At 47.6% G+C, this 14,559-nt stretch overlaps 7 protein-coding genes across 7 annotated transcripts; 3 read left to right on the top strand and 4 right to left on the bottom strand.

Annotated features, from left to right (window-relative positions):
* Nucleotides 1-347: 347 nt before the first annotated feature.
* AGABI2DRAFT_175975 (hypothetical protein) lies at nucleotides 348-929 on the top strand (the record flags this gene model as incomplete). The annotated part of the gene is made up of 3 exons (XM_006454339.1): nucleotides 348-368; nucleotides 425-442; nucleotides 543-929. The coding sequence occupies 3 exons, from the start codon at nucleotides 348-350 to the stop codon at nucleotides 927-929; spliced, it is 426 nt and encodes a 141-aa protein (XP_006454402.1).
* Nucleotides 930-1,463: 534 nt separating this feature from the next.
* On the top strand, nucleotides 1,464-4,828 carry AGABI2DRAFT_214405 (hypothetical protein). The gene is made up of 14 exons (XM_006454338.1): nucleotides 1,464-1,527; nucleotides 1,579-1,651; nucleotides 1,700-1,825; nucleotides 1,875-1,978; nucleotides 2,028-2,090; nucleotides 2,145-2,376; nucleotides 2,426-2,475; nucleotides 2,524-2,868; nucleotides 2,919-3,086; nucleotides 3,135-3,227; nucleotides 3,277-3,678; nucleotides 3,737-3,874; nucleotides 3,960-4,019; nucleotides 4,077-4,828. The coding sequence occupies exons 1-14, from the start codon at nucleotides 1,480-1,482 to the stop codon at nucleotides 4,335-4,337; spliced, it is 2,163 nt and encodes a 720-aa protein (XP_006454401.1). The 5' UTR covers nucleotides 1,464-1,479; the 3' UTR covers nucleotides 4,338-4,828.
* AGABI2DRAFT_140389 (hypothetical protein) lies at nucleotides 4,813-5,626 on the bottom strand (the record flags this gene model as incomplete). The annotated part of the gene is made up of 4 exons (XM_006454337.1): nucleotides 4,813-4,835; nucleotides 4,869-4,930; nucleotides 4,985-5,066; nucleotides 5,119-5,626. The coding sequence occupies 4 exons, from the start codon at nucleotides 5,624-5,626 to the stop codon at nucleotides 4,813-4,815; spliced, it is 675 nt and encodes a 224-aa protein (XP_006454400.1).
* Nucleotides 5,627-5,683: 57 nt separating this feature from the next.
* AGABI2DRAFT_189683 (hypothetical protein) lies at nucleotides 5,684-7,224 on the bottom strand. Its single transcript, XM_006454336.1, has 5 exons — nucleotides 7,007-7,224; nucleotides 6,765-6,924; nucleotides 6,540-6,710; nucleotides 6,379-6,478; nucleotides 5,684-6,326 (listed from the first exon to the last, which is right to left on the bottom strand). The coding sequence occupies exons 1-5, from the start codon at nucleotides 7,166-7,168 to the stop codon at nucleotides 5,789-5,791; spliced, it is 1,131 nt and encodes a 376-aa protein (XP_006454399.1). The 5' UTR covers nucleotides 7,169-7,224; the 3' UTR covers nucleotides 5,684-5,788.
* Nucleotides 7,225-7,622: 398 nt separating this feature from the next.
* AGABI2DRAFT_147755 (hypothetical protein) lies at nucleotides 7,623-9,399 on the top strand (the record flags this gene model as incomplete). The annotated part of the gene is made up of 9 exons (XM_006454335.1): nucleotides 7,623-7,701; nucleotides 7,752-7,803; nucleotides 7,852-7,891; nucleotides 7,946-8,093; nucleotides 8,146-8,226; nucleotides 8,282-8,860; nucleotides 8,910-9,193; nucleotides 9,249-9,321; nucleotides 9,377-9,399. 9 exons carry the CDS (start codon nucleotides 7,623-7,625, stop codon nucleotides 9,397-9,399), a joined length of 1,359 nt encoding a protein of 452 aa, XP_006454398.1.
* AGABI2DRAFT_214397 (hypothetical protein) lies at nucleotides 9,351-12,905 on the bottom strand. The gene is made up of 14 exons (XM_006454334.1): nucleotides 12,888-12,905; nucleotides 12,759-12,837; nucleotides 12,050-12,693; nucleotides 11,807-11,995; nucleotides 11,687-11,755; nucleotides 11,528-11,638; nucleotides 11,330-11,476; nucleotides 11,154-11,270; nucleotides 10,933-11,101; nucleotides 10,811-10,884; nucleotides 10,586-10,761; nucleotides 10,350-10,526; nucleotides 10,101-10,294; nucleotides 9,351-10,052 (listed from the first exon to the last, which is right to left on the bottom strand). The coding sequence occupies exons 3-14, from the start codon at nucleotides 12,611-12,613 to the stop codon at nucleotides 9,454-9,456; spliced, it is 2,586 nt and encodes an 861-aa protein (XP_006454397.1). The 5' UTR covers nucleotides 12,614-12,693; nucleotides 12,759-12,837; nucleotides 12,888-12,905; the 3' UTR covers nucleotides 9,351-9,453.
* A 420-nt stretch (nucleotides 12,906-13,325) lies between these two features.
* Nucleotides 13,326-14,350, bottom strand: AGABI2DRAFT_114154 (hypothetical protein; the record flags this gene model as incomplete). Its single annotated transcript, XM_006454333.1, has 3 exons — nucleotides 13,326-13,406; nucleotides 13,472-14,227; nucleotides 14,279-14,350. The coding sequence occupies 3 exons, from the start codon at nucleotides 14,348-14,350 to the stop codon at nucleotides 13,326-13,328; spliced, it is 909 nt and encodes a 302-aa protein (XP_006454396.1).
* Nucleotides 14,351-14,559: the final 209 nt, after the last annotated feature.

Genomic DNA, 14,559 nt, shown 5'->3' with positions numbered 1-14,559 from the left:
GCAAAGTGGCACACGGTTAGTGTTTCGCCTGCTTGCGGACGCAATGTTAGTAACGCCTTTGTCTAAATGCCTCGCTCATCCGGGCCCTATGAGGACATCAATCAATACTTCAATGGTCCAAATGCCGATCCGTCGAACTTTTCAAGATGGTAGTTTGGCCATAATGCCTGCTATGAACGTTATTTTCCTACTTGAAAAGCAAACAGTGACCGGGCTGGCATTCCAGGGATATCTCTGTGTCGAAACAAAACAGACATTTTGCTATCATCGTCATTGCGGACCATAATAAACTTCCTGGGGTGCACACCAACGCATAATGCCTTGGGCGGCTTGTAAAAAGCTTTGATATGTTCGTCACTTTGGGTTCGGTATGACAAGACCCGACACTGCGCCTCTCACTAGAGAAGACTACCATTACTTCTAGGCCAAGCGCTACAGCCAGGTTAGAATCCCCTGGTTATGACTCTATGCGCCGATAACGACTAGAGGGGGCTCTTGGGGCTCTACACTCCGACTTTGTCTACACATTCAATCTTTTCTAGGATTCACTTGTAGTGGTGAACATGCAGCACAATCCAGCGGGGTACAAGTTGATGATACGAGTCGGATACGACTACCAAGGCTGGCAGAACATGCAGCGAGGCTGTGAAGGCAGGGCGGACACAAACCCATTCCTTAGGGCCGATATCGAGGCGCTCACGCTAGCTATAAGAAGTTTTAGACCGGGAAGCTGGAGCCTTGAGATCATGGCTCTATTCCGGACTACGTTTATCGCCTTTCCGTTAAAAACGACCTTCGGTAGTCAATTTCTGGTGATCACTGACAAAGAGGATTATCAAAAATACATAAAGATTCAGCCAGAAGAACATTCAGCTGCGGAGCTTGGTCTTCATCGAGTAAGGGATTTGTTAGATTCGGGACATGTTTAAGACCGCCATAAAGATCCCCTGGACACCAGGCTTCCGTTCACGGTCAACTGTTTCCCCAGGCGTAGGCTGAGAGAGCTTAAAACGGTTCATGGTGGTCCCCGACGTAGAGTTTAAAGAGCCTACGCTACTCTGAAGAAACTTCACAGATTAAATTACGGAACTGCTTGTCTAGGTCGAGAATATCGCATCGCCAATGTAGTTGGTATTGAATCTAAAGCCCGCGTACATCAATTGGAATGTCTGGTTTTTTGTCTGGTTCCTTTTTGCTTTCGAACTACTAGTAGAATTTAGATGATCCCCGGAGAACGTCTCGTCATGAAGCCCAGGGTTGAGGAAAAAAATGATTTAGATACATATATGGACTATGTGCCGGGAGTCGGGAATGATAGTGCAAGAAATGAGAAGTAAATCGTCAGCTTAAGAAGTATAGGTACTTAATGTGATGTGGGTCATGATCATATTCCCAGTTCCTGAAACGGCAAATTGATGCACGGTCTATTTTCTGCACTCCACACTTCCCTGTACTCAAGATCTGTAAAACTGTGTCAACATGCCAAAAAGCGCTAAGAAGCGCAAAGACAAGGCGGCAGATTTCGCTGTAGGCCTGCTTTTTTTACAATACCCATACAAGTGCTTAGCTGCATCACAGAAAGCGAAACTAAAGCTCGGGAAGGAGAAAAGGGCTCCCTCCAATGTCATAGATACATCATTCAAAGCCCGCTGTGAGTCATGTTTTCAGTTATTAAGGACAGCTGTTTGAACCCAGATAGCTATTGCACTTCCTACTCAGAGCATCGCGGCCGTCAAAGATGAAACCGCACCAACGACGAAGCGGAAGCTCACAATTAACGACCTTCTTACGCATCTCAAACATTACAACCCTTCTGTCAAGAGAGGTACGTACGTATTGAATCACTGGTCGTTCGATTGTCAACCTTGTGTTAGATGCACTTGCTGGCTTGAATGAGCTATTAGAGGCTCACTGGTCCCTCATCAACAAAAACCTTTCCCTCCTGATCAACCAGCTTGCTCGTCTCATAAACGACGAGGTACGGCACATTCATACTTCTAAAGTGAGGATTCTCAGAAACATCCCAGGATGCAAGTGTCCGGAAACAACTTCTCGCGTTCTTCACCTGGTTATTGCCTAGGATACCTCAGGTGTGGCCATTTCTAGTCGTTGGAATCGCGAACTAAGGTCATAACGGGTTTTAGGAAGATCTGATACCCCATGCATCTGCTCTCGTGTTATTCACTGCTTCAGCACAAACGCATATATTTCCTGAAATAAGGATAGATGCTGTCCGATTCCTAGGCCTTTTTCTCGACTTCATACCAGTACCGTTGGTTCAGGGATGGGACTCAACTGACTCCACTAACGGGAAGCGTATCTTAGAAGGGTACCTCGGGAATCTTAGTGCTGGCATTAAGTACGGAGACGGAGACGGTAAGTTTATTCCAGGATGATTTGAGCATCTACTTGAATTTGGGAACAGCGTCATCATCAACAGTAGCAACAAGTTCTGGTGTTATCCTCTCCCCGACAGTAAGCTAGCAGTGTGACTCATTGACTTTAAAGCTGACATTGCTCTAGTCAAAACTTGCTGTTCTGCAATCATTCTTATCTTTCCTCCGGACAGGATTATCGATAGGAAAACGTGAAAGAATACGGCAGGATTCGCATAATGCGTTGCATGCGTGGTATATGTCACAGTTTTTCACGACACAAAATGCCTTCCGGGCCTTTGAGGAGGCTCTTCGGCCTCGGCTCGAACAGCCATCTCGAGCTGATCTTTCGACTTCGGGTGATTATTCCCAGACTTATTCCCTTTATGACTACGAAACACTATGGACGATGCAAGAACTGGAAAACACATTACAATCTTCGGGCGGCTTCAAGAGAGAAAACAGTGGGGATTCGACACTCTCGTTTCTCTTGGTAAGAACGATCGCAATTTCGATTTATATTCCACACTTACACCATTCCAGCGTTTATCTCGAACTTTACATCCAGTCCTTGTTTCAACTTTCCTGGACTGTGCATCCGCTGTTTTCACTCCAGATGGAAAAGAGAGCGACACAGAGACAATGATGGTCCTAGCTGTTAGCCGGCTCGTATCTCTGCTCTACGGGACAATACTTAGTGAAAATGAGGACGTGAGTGGCTAGGGTTGATTGTTCATCTATTTTCTTATACTGCATCAGGTGCCGTCTTCGACGCTGTCAGAGTTGGAGAATTTTTTGGGTTACATGACGCCATACTTTCCTTTCTCTCCCTCGAACTCACGAGATATCAAAGTTAGGAGCTCTTACTCGTTTGTTGGAAAGTTGTTGACAATGGACTTAGATCATCGAGAGCTTCCAGGATCTGAACATCATCTACTGCGAATTGACTTCCCTACTTGTCCTTCATTCGAATTCTATCTCCCTGAACCGCGCAACGAATGGCTCATCAACACAAGCTCAGCAATCTAAATCAAGTGAAGCTATGAAACTACGAGTGAGACTCGTTAGTGAATACATCACGAAGCTCCTTCGCGGGCAGAGCGGCCATGTGTCTCAATCGCTGTCCGGGGCTTCCTATCTTGCGCTTCTACCGAGTATATGGTCCATCGTTAATAATTCTAATGCTGAACTATCCTTATCCGCGAGTGATGTTCTACAAGCAACTTTGGAACATGCCAAAAAGTCTCCTTCCAAATCCAGCGCAAAGCGGCTGGCGATTGAATTTGTGGCACGATTGGTATTGGTCAGTCGAGGCCGGGCTGCTTTGTCCGTCATCATTTATTTACTTAAAATTTTTTTAGCTCGATACGGAATCACAATTCCGAGGGAGTTTTCGCGCCGGAGGTTCTGATCGAATGGGACAGAGGTTCGATAATTGGCTCATCCACCTGCCTCAGGTTCTTTGGGAAATTGGTGGCAGTGATCCTATGGCGACGGAGGTATGGCTTGAGTAAAGCTCTAACTGATTTTCATTTCTGACGAAATTTGATGATAAACTCGATTTTTCATTTCACCATTCATTAGGTCATTTTTCGATTTTTATTGCGTTTGCTCCAACGTCAACCGTCATTCATTGTTGCAGAGGTATGAATGAAATCGATTGACATTGATCCACTGTCTCTGATCTCGGTCGATTATCAGACGATCTCCGCCCTTAGTGCACGCTTGGTGCCTTATTTTGCCGTGACTCATTCAGTCCGCGGACAACGGTCCGGACCATACAGCCAGCTTTCAACCTTTCACAAGCATCTCTGTTTAGATATGGTGTCTACTCTTTTGGCGTACGTGAATCAGAGCGAACCTGACACACAGAGAGTTTGTCCACTCGTCGGGGCAGTTCAGTTAGCTGTGGCGGATACCGGCGAACAAAGTTATTGGACACACGTATGGAGAGATATTTGACCTGATACAATGGTCCAAGATGAACGAGCAGGAGGAACGAAATGCTTCGAGCATTTCAATAAACGCTCTATATCAAACTTGTGCTAATCACTACATCATATCATGAAATACGCTACTGGAGCTAACAAAGCAGTGGAGACACGAAGAGCACATACATGACTACAGCAGGTAAGTGGCTTAGGGTATGGATAAAAAAGTGACCGCCTTGCAAACCGACCACTATGGTCGGAATGGGTGCATCAAGCACTGCCTGTCACCTGACTAGGAAAAAAGATCACAAAGAAACGGAAAAAATAAAGAGACAAGGGAATGTAGAGAGTATAAACAAGCAACCTAGATGAATTTCCAAGTCATGCCATGCAGACGCCCCTTACCTGGGTCGGCAAGTTTATTGAAAGCAGCCGGAGAGAAATCCAAGGCAGTTAGGGCGCATCCCTCACACCGGTCGGTAAGCACAACCTCGATAGTGGTACCTTCATCTGATGAACCGTAAGCAGTCTATAATATTGCTTATCAAAAAAATATACTCACAGGTCGCAGATACCCTGCGATTACACATAGGGTTCTTGTTGGGGTTGGCTCCGTTGTAGCCACTACAGATCATGGAATGAATGAGGGGAATCAAGAAAGGGTAGAAGGAAACGCACGGGAAAGCATCGAACAAGTCCTTAGAGGCGGCAGCAATGAAATCAGTGTCTTTATTTACGATGCCACAAGCACCAAGACCAGCTAGGTTACAATAGGTAAATCGGATTAAAATGAAGCGGATATGAAAACCTACTTGCGTAAAACGTTGCATCGCCAGTGTTAAGACCAGTCAGGAAGCTTGGAAGGTTCGAGGTGGGAGGAGGAGGAGGCGGTTTCTTGGTTGGGGCAGGAGCTTCTTCTTTGGTCGTTGGTGGTGGGGCCGGCTTGGGGGTAGGAGAGGCCTTGTGAGTCGTTTCGTGAGTAGTAGGTTTAGGAGCCTCGGTTTCTTTTGTGGTAGGAGCCTCTTTCGTGGGGACGACCTCTTTCGTTGGGGTAGCCTCTTTGGTGTGGGTGGCCTCTCTTGTGTGAGTAGCCTCGGCGTCCTTCGTGCTTACAATGAGGGCAGCAGAGGAAGGGCGAGACTTGCAGCGCTTGCTGTTCTGGCGCCTGCGAACGGGAAGAGGGGGGGAGACTGGAGACTCAGGAACCGTAATGCGGCCGGCGAGGGCGCGGTGATGGATGCCGCGAGGATGAGGGCTGGAGAGAGCGCCGGCAGAGGCGACGAAAGCGACAAAAAGAAGGACGAGCTTTGAGAAGGACATGGGGAAGGAGTGGCTAGGCTCTGACCAGGGAGGGTATACTATATAACGAGCGGGAGTAAAGGACAACGCGAGGCAAGCTGCTCGCCAAAATTCATTTCTATTGACGCTTGTTTGGCTTCGCAACAGTCACATTTTAAATTCTATCAACAACATATCACTACATCAAATGCCAGCGCCAGCCTTGGCAGCGTACATTTTTACCAGGCTCGAGCCCGCCGTGTCCCCCAGACTCTTCCCGTAGGCATCGATCTGCCCCAGCAGCAGTGTACTCTCCAGCCGGCTCGGCTCTGTCGGGATTTTGAACAGCCGTGTCACGTCCTCCTCGGGCTGTGGCGCTAACCCTTGCGCAATCCGTGCTTGGTTCTCCTCCTTCCGCTTCGCCACATAGCTATCGGCCTTGGCCCGTTCTCGAGCAATCTGTCGTATCAAGTACGAAACGTTCCCTTCTTCAGTCCTGTACGAATCTATGGCCTCCACGATCTGCTCCAGGTTTCGCGTCATCCCGGACGTCTCGAGGTCAAGTGCAGCATATGACGGTCTAACTCCCGTCTGGTACGCCTCACCGGGCCTCGCATCGCCGGCTGATGATCGCACCGACTCGGTTAGAGTATCGAGAAATGAACTTAGGAGTGGGTTGATACGGATTTTAAGAGGCACTTCCTCCAGAATCGAAGAGAATGTCAATCGATGATTGATCAGGCTGCAATAACCCCTCTTAGCACATGGTCAAACCCTTTCCTTGTCCAACTCACCTCGCCGTGCTAAATTTAGTTTTCTTGTACGCGTCCATAAATGTCGTTGTCAATCGGTAGGCACGGAATGAGGCATTTCCCCGTGCGGTCTGTGATATGTCTGCAAATTGTACGGCAATTCTCATTAGCAAATTTAATTTTCCCTGGCTGTTTCCGCTTACCGTGCACGATAACAATGCCGCCATGGCGCAGTTTTTCTTGATGGATAGCCTGAGTATCCACTAGGGTTTGGTTGAAGAAGGATCCAAGCGTTGTCGCCTGATAGAATCCAACGACACTGTCATCGCCCTGCACCTCCTTGAGTGACCGTAACATTGATGCCTGATGACGGGCTGAGTATACTTTGTGAATCTCGTTTTCATAATCACGCGGCTCGCAGCACATACCGATAGTTTTTGCAGATTTTCCATCATCATCATGCGTGTGATTGGGCAGCGGGAATGAATTAGAAACCTCGAGGGTACCGTCCAAGTCTAATCCCAATAGCAATCCGTGGGCTGTCGAAGAAGGTGCCTCGCGTGCATGTTTAATGATTTTAGTGACGACCTATGCGTGGTTCTGAGCATTTTCCCTCAGGATGCTGGACCGGCGGAATAATAAAGATGGTTCCAAGAGAAGAATAACTCACCATCCCATCGAGTTGGACAGCTGTGATTGGAATTTCGGCCTCAATGTCGATCACCTTGGCCATAGAAGCCGGAATGGCTTCATATTTGGGTTGAGGAGTTGCGGGAGTTGCAGATGGCGCAGGAAGAGTCGCCGCGAGGGCCGCAGCCATGGATTGGGCCATTTTTTACAGTGCAGAATGCAGGAATCGTGCTAACTTTAATTTGATCAAGTCAAATCGTCGACGGCCAATCATGACCAAATAAATTGATAAAGCTCGGGCTCCGAGATCTTTGTGCAGCAACACTCACAGCTGCTGAACTTCGATACAAATTGGATGGCAACGGGAAACCTTATGTTTTTTTTGCCGCTCTGCTGGTTCGGAATCACGTTTCTCTCATTTCAATCAGATGCAGTTATATACAGTTCCCACGGCGAGTCATGGCTGAAGTCATTGCAAGCGGCCGAAGCACCCTGGACGATGAAGATGACGATCTAGAGGCGTATTCTATGACTTGTGAGGTAGAACGTGTGGAGAAATGTGGAGGCGAGAAGAAGGTGGGGCAGGAAAATGGCCGCTGACAAAGCCATTAATCACCTCTCCTGCTCATTTACCGCCGGTCGCAATATTCACCCTCATGGGGCTCTCCCGCTCAACCAGAATCACCCTTCTCCTCGTCATCGACGTTCTTTTCTTCTTTATCGAACTCATCGTCGGTCCGTTCTTCCTTCTGACCTCTCCTCTCTGTCATCTTAACTGTGCACAGGATATGCCGTGGGGTCTCTCGCCCTCGTCGCTGACAGTTTCCATATGCTCAAGTACGACGCTATTTTTCTGTGCAACATCATTCACTGATGTCTCCGTAGCGATGTATTGAGTCTTATCGTGGCCCTCTACGCTATCAAAGTCACTGCATTTCCTTTCTTTTGTCAGCCCGTCCTTTCTAACTCGCCTTATTAGCTTTCCGCCTCCAACAAGCCCAATTCTCGCTACACCTATGGCTGGCATCGGGCCGAAATCTTGGCTGCCCTCGTCAACGGCGTCTTCCTCTTGGCTCTGTGCTTCTCGATCTTTATGGAAGCGTTGGAACGCTTTTTTAAGACTACAGGTACTCTTCGGACGTCATGTCATGCTCACCCTTTTATTCACCTCACCATTAGAAATCTCCAGTCCACGCCTTGTTGTTATCGTTGGCTCGTTTGGCTTAGCCTCTAATATTGTTGGGCTCTTCCTCTTCCATGGTACGAGTCCTTCTACCTCTTTCATATCTGTTACTCACTGGGTCATGCTCGATAGAGCACCCTGAGCATGAAGACAAGCCTAAAACACATTCCTCACGGTCGCCTCTCGTCGCTGCATCCCCGACGCCGGGTACTGCTAGGGATATCCGTGACACCTCGACATCTCCTACTCCCTCAATCGAAGCAGATTACTCGTATACGCCTTTTATTGGACACCCTGCTGCCACCCGTGCTTCTATGGTTAGAACGGCCGAAAACATGGCTCGACCACGCTCTGTTTCGCCAGAGTCCCGCCGCCGTGATCGACGTGATTCATATCCCCATCACCGTCCGACCCGCTCACGTTCTCGCTCCATGGCAGACCCCGTCACTCATGAAGTACTTCCCTCCGCCGATGAGGAAGCACCTTTACTTGAAACTACGAAAGATTCGCCTTCAACATCATCCTCCAAAGCTGGTTCCATGAATATGCGTGCTCTGGTTCTTCATGTAGTCGGAGATGCTCTCGGTAACATTGGTGTCATAGCCACTGGACTTGTTATTTGGAAGACTTCATGGAGCTTCAAGTTTTATTTCGATCCTATCATCAGTCTAGTCATTACTGTGATAATTTTCTGGAACGCACTCCCGCTCGGTCAGTCTGCCTCAAAGAACACTTAACCTTGCTGCTTACCAAATTACAGTGCGGAGCACATCTTTCATTCTTCTACAGGGTGTCCCGTCAACAGTCTCTATTGACGAAGTGAGATCATCTATTCTGGCGGTCCCCGGCGTTTTATCACTACACGAGCTGCACGTCTGGCAATTATCAGAAAGCAAACTCATTGCTTCTGTCCACGTTTTGGCTGAAAGCCAGTTTGACTTTATGCATGTAGCCTCTGACATTCGTACAGTTTTGCATCATCTCGGAATACATTCTTCTACGATACAACCGGAGTATATACAGACTGGCGATCCTGATCCGAAGGTGGGCAGCTTTGTCCTTTTTCTTATATGTATCCTGGATTAACTCGAATCACCAGCGTACCAATGAACTATCTTGCCTAATCCGATGCCCTTTGGATGAATCGTGCGACTCGGAAGACACTTGCTGCCGTCAGTTCCAAATTGCTATTCATTTTGCAAGTTTATATTAATTGTTGTTTTACAGCCCCGCCCTCTATCGAGGTGTAATCTACGTCATACACGCACTTTGTACGATGGTATATAGATTAATTGTTACACTTGTTACGCGTTTAATTCCGTCACAAAAAATGGGAAATTTGATGCAAAGCTTTGTGATGCCGCCAGTTTCTGAGCGACCAAGCTGCCAGCTTGACGATTTCGCGCATTTCGTAGTTCAGCCGCTAGCTGTCTCACTAACGCTGGACTATGCTGACCCAACACAGGTTTGTGTTCCCCACTAATGGTCCTAACTGCCCAATCGAGGTGTGCAGCGGCGATGAGAGCAGATGATATGACAGTGGCCAAGACGTCGGCAGCGATACTTTGCTCTGACGGTTGTTGCAAATCAATGTTACTGATGAGCGAGGGAAGCACTATGTGTAAAAAGATGGGCAGCAGCGGTGGGGCTTCTGAAGACCGAGGCATTGCCAGGACGAAGGTGGCAAGGCGCTTGACCGTTTCTGTTTCCCTCATGCTACCAGGAATGAGAATCTCACACCAGAAAGAGTGAAGAAACTTTGTCGGGGTGGAGAAACGGAGACAGTTTTCGATGTTGAGGCGAGGCACTTTTTGTGCAGATGCCGCAGTGATGGCGTTATGTATGTCCTGTTTAGACTGTGCTTCCCAGCTCTGCAGGTTGGCGACAGCCATTTTACCGGTGTCTAGATAGCCATTGGAGAGTGGCTTCGAAAATAATTACGGGCACATACCAGAGGCATTCCTTTTAGTCACTTCATTCAACTTGTTTCGTATAGCCGTTACGTCAAAAGTCGTGATGTTTTTCAGCCTTTTGAGACTGAGGAGGTCATAGAGTTGATCTTTGCACAATAATATAACCGGACGAGGGCACGAGGGTGATAGGACAAATGTTTGAATGGTCTCCAAGAAAGCAGGGTTCACGGGCCTTGCAAATGGAGGATTATCAACAACATCAGCTATGAGATGGCTTAGAAACGCACTTGATTGCTTCAAATTCCCTGAGCACTCCACGGACCACATTAAAGAGAGTCCAGCTAAGAAGCTCACTGGTGAAATAAGATATTCCGTTTTTCAGTACATCAGTCTCTAGTTTAGATCTGAGGGCGTGCGCTATCAAACTGGACGACAGCCGCAACAAAAGTTTTGGTGGAGTGGATCTATTGAAGGTGGCTTAAGTCCCAGGGCAGGTGAAGAGATACGTTTTATATATACCCACCTCAGAATCGTGTCTTCAATACCTTCGCTGTTACTATCAAAAAGGGCCTTAAACCAGGCAGAGAACGCGACGGCCTCCTCTGTTGGCAATGTTCCTACGTCCTGAACGTGAGCGGATGAGAATAGATATGCAGCTGATATTGTCTGATCCATCATAGAGATACTAGTAGGATTCAACTTTGTTCCGGTGTTAACTCACGATTGCGGTTGATGAAAACAACCTTACCTGATATCGTATGATCACATATTGTACTAAAAGAATGATATTTCCGAGGTGACTGACGGCCGTTTGCGGGTTTCCTGCAATCCAGTGAGTAAAGATTTCTTTGTATGCAAATGTTCGCTTACCAACGGATTCGCAGTCGTACTCATCCAGGAACCGCAAAGCGTGGAAGACAACCTCGGTAAGCTTCACATGAAGCGAAAGAATTTCCAAAGCATAATCACTGGTGTAGAGGATACGACAAAGGTGACCTAGATCATCTGCGTTCAAGGATTTTGTGAACTGTATGAATCGCTGGAAAAGCCATCAAGGTCATTGCGTACGTCTTACTTGGGAGCCGACATACGTTGAACGCCACTTGAGCAAAAAAATGATGACTGCTGCAATCACGCCAGATACGATTGATCCAGGCGCAAGCATCATTGACCTCGATGTCCAACCCTATTCTGCTTTCAATATATAGCTAACGGTTTTCACCACGACATGTCAGCACAATGATCCTCTCCAGAAGCAGTAGCATACCACGAAATCCACGCCTGCCTCTTGTGCTTCAGCAAACAGTCGTGATCCAGTTTCCATAGTGAAGGAAGGGTCTAGTTGAAGCGCATAATCGACGTCAATGAGCTCATGGCGAATCAGAGATTGAAGCAGGTCTCGATTAAAGGGTCGCTCCCTATATTTATCGTCAGCTTTATGCTAATATCCAAGTAAAACCATGACGCACAAATCATCCTCCGAATGACCTGATGCACGGGACAAGACGTGCTCACATTCTATAACGAGGTCCGGCCGTCTGAAAATATACTCCAGAGCAGCTGACATCGCATTTCTCTACCGAGAATCAGCAACGGCATCCATGTTGCGCAATATTAAACCTACCCAGTCAGCCTGCGAAGCATTATCACCTTTGGTAGCAGCCGCCTCGAAAGACGTTAGCAGGGTCGGGAGCTATGGTCTTCATCAGGGGAAAATTCCTGGATGCAGAAATTCATTACCCACTCGCCCAACTATAAAAGCTTTCCATACGATGCTCATGCCTGCACTCTGTGCCAGACACATAAAGGCTGTCGTTAGCAACTGCGTATAGAATACAGTCGGTGTCCAGGCTGTCCACCGAAGGATTGCGATTAGAGTGGCAATAGCATCATTGGTACAACCGACTTCATAATCATGACCACGCTGATCAACCTGTGAGACGTGTAAAAGTCAATGTGCAAACTCCGCTGAAAATTTAACTCATACCCATTGATGTAACATCAAACCAAAGGTTATAATGTCCCTGCCGGAACCTTGCACATCGGGCTTTCCCAAGGTAAGTTGCATCGACTGTATCATCTGGGCCTCCTCCGCGGCCTTAGTGTCGTCACCCATTGAGATACTCAAAGCAACCAAGTAGCTTTCTAACATTTGTCGGACCTCTGGTTCCAAACGATAAGGGATAGTGAGCAAACGATGGGCGTTAGTATAGTGCATAGCAGCTTGAGCATGGGGTATCTGTGAATAATCTGAGACGCAGGAGAGAAGGAGGACCAGAAGCTCGGACGCGGACGAGATGATTTGATGAGAGTGAGAAATCGACAGCTCAGTATAGCTGGCTCGTAGAAGTTCCATAGCATCGTGTATTGTGTTGAGTATGGTCACAGGAGTTTCTGTGAAAGACACTATCGACCCGATTGGTGACAATCCCGACGAGTAATGAGCATCTAGGGCGACACGGCAAAGTAGATCGAGAGTTGATGCTGTGTGTAATTCTGAAGACCGAGCGGCTTGTAGAAACGTCGAAACATATGTTGCCAGTGATAGCATGCCGCTCTGAATTGCATATTTCAGATATCCTTGGAGCTCAGAGTCGCCTGGATACGAGGAAAAGAGTACCAGAACAGAATCTGGCTCAAATATGTCAGTTGGTCATGGACGCATTTACATGTATTTGGGGACACGATAGACGAACTGCTTAAGCTGTTTTCTACGACTTCATGGGAGTGTGGATTAGGGCTTTTGTCGACGAATTTGCGGCACAGTGCCAGCCACTTTACGCGTGTCGGCACTTGAATTTTGTAATCTAATTGACTGGGCGCACCTTGGGGGCAGAAACTCCACTTTGAAAGCAGTTTCTCGTGAGCTCATCAAGGTTCATTACAAAAGACTTGAGAACACCGATTCACGTGATCTAACCATTTGGTGTCATCGTCGGACTTCAAGTTGTTGAAGACCATTCAAGCTCCAAACTTAATTTTTCAGCTTCAACCCTAGAGTCATGCGAACCCCGTCAACGCAGGACGTCGGAACTTATATTCATATGATACAGAGAGACATTCTGAGATATTATTATTATTTCCACTATACATTAAGTACCAATCCGGGTAGGCCAATGCGATTATGCATCGGAAGGAGGCTAGGGCGTATTCTATACACTCTGTCCCATCTCAAGGTTTGACTCCTGTCGATGGAGGGCGTCACGAAGGCGAAGAAACTAGTTAATGTCAGACGGTCAGCTAACGGCATGTACGAATTGAGCTTAAAAGCTTGCCTTCTGTTCCTCCCTGAGTATCTGGTCCTTCATTTGTCTAGTCACTTTCTCCATGTGAATGAGGAGAGACTAATGGCGTAAGGGAAAGGTGATCAGCAAGGATGTCTGATACAGCGCCACTGAGCCACACTAACCCGGATAGATCTACTATTGAGACAGCGATAACTTGAGATACGCTCAAGAGGTGCTGGTTCTAAACCATTGCGTCGACAGTGTTCATGAAGAAAGGCCACGTAATGTTCAAGGCACTCAAGGTAATGCCGCTTCTTTTCATGCGAGGTTATTGATTCCGTACTATTGTCGTTGGCAGATGGCGGCAGAAAAGACGGTCCAACAACGGGGGCAGTTGATGTCGAAGAATCACAAAAGCGCGGCGGCTTCTTTAGGGCACCCACACGGCCGTGGCTTATTTTGGATGGATGTTGGTTTTCTTGGTTTGACAATTCGACTAGAAGTTCACTGGGGGTAAGAAATGTTGACTGGTGTGTAGAATTAGATGGTGGCGAAGGGAGCTGGCCGTATTCACTTCGCTGGAGTGGCGGACATGCATATACCTGGTAACCAGGCTGATACTGAGGTACCATCGGAAGAGATGAAATGGAATCGGAATTTGCCACTTTGATCTCTTCTGACTGGTACGAGTGGGTACGAAGAATTGATGCGCATCCTGGAAGAGGTACAGGCGCATGGAGATGAGACAGCTCTGGCCTTTGCGTAAGATTCGGGCTTTCCCAAAACGTTTCATCCGTGCAGAATCCTGCGGGGGTCTGCAGTTCAGGTGCGAATGATTGTTGGGAGCCAACGAAATTTTCTTGACGAAATACGAGATGATTATATCCACAGTGGCCCTCTCCTGGGCTCGAGTGGATTCCTGGATTGTGATTATGTTCCTGATAGATTATGAAAAAACTATTCCGGTTAGCATTTTTGTAGGCACCCACGTCACCGGCGTCGGTCGTGTAAGGATCGTATTGGTGGGTTTGAGCGAAATCTTCGTAGTCGAAGTGCAACATATCTATTGGCGAGAGATGACGAGTGACAAGTAGACCGAAGGAAATAGAGGGTGTAAATGTAGGGCCTGCAGCAGGGCTGCGGCTTTAAGAGTTCTTGACGGTGTGTGGCCAGTAGAGGAAGTCCGTCGCGATGTAGAAAGGCGACTGGATCTGTGTCACACGTAATTTGGGACTACTCAAGTGGAGGGAAAGAAGCCTGATCGCGAGAG

The sequence above is a fragment of the Agaricus bisporus genome (genome assembly GCF_000300575.1).
Source record: "Agaricus bisporus var. bisporus H97 unplaced genomic scaffold AGABI2scaffold_1, whole genome shotgun sequence".
Lineage (NCBI taxonomy): Eukaryota > Fungi > Basidiomycota > Agaricomycetes > Agaricales > Agaricaceae > Agaricus > Agaricus bisporus.
The sequence above is the reverse complement of the archived record's forward strand: the minus strand, read 5'-3'. Positions and strand labels throughout refer to the sequence as shown.

Coding starts and splice junctions, on each gene's coding strand:
- AGABI2DRAFT_214405 (XM_006454338.1), top strand. CDS start 1,480: ATGCCAAAAAGCGCTAAGAAGCGCAAAGACAAGGCGGCAGATTTCGCT. Junction 2,377..2,425: donor TAAGTACGGAGACGGAGACG/GTAAGTTTATTC, acceptor ATTTGGGAACAG/CGTCATCATCAACAGTAGCA. Junction 3,679..3,736: donor TTGTGGCACGATTGGTATTG/GTCAGTCGAGGC, acceptor AAATTTTTTTAG/CTCGATACGGAATCACAATT.
- AGABI2DRAFT_189683 (XM_006454336.1), bottom strand. CDS start 7,168: ATGGCCCAATCCATGGCTGCGGCCCTCGCGGCGACTCTTCCTGCGCCA. Junction 6,925..7,006: donor CTGTCCAACTCGATGGGATG/GTGAGTTATTCT, acceptor AACCACGCATAG/GTCGTCACTAAAATCATTAA. Junction 6,711..6,764: donor AAAATCTGCAAAAACTATCG/GTATGTGCTGCG, acceptor AAGTATACTCAG/CCCGTCATCAGGCATCAATG.
- AGABI2DRAFT_214397 (XM_006454334.1), bottom strand. CDS start 12,613: ATGCTATCACTGGCAACATATGTTTCGACGTTTCTACAAGCCGCTCGG. Junction 11,271..11,329: donor AGGCAGGCGTGGATTTCGTG/GTATGCTACTGC, acceptor GAAAACCGTTAG/CTATATATTGAAAGCAGAAT. Junction 11,102..11,153: donor TTGCTCAAGTGGCGTTCAAC/GTATGTCGGCTC, acceptor TGGCTTTTCCAG/CGATTCATACAGTTCACAAA.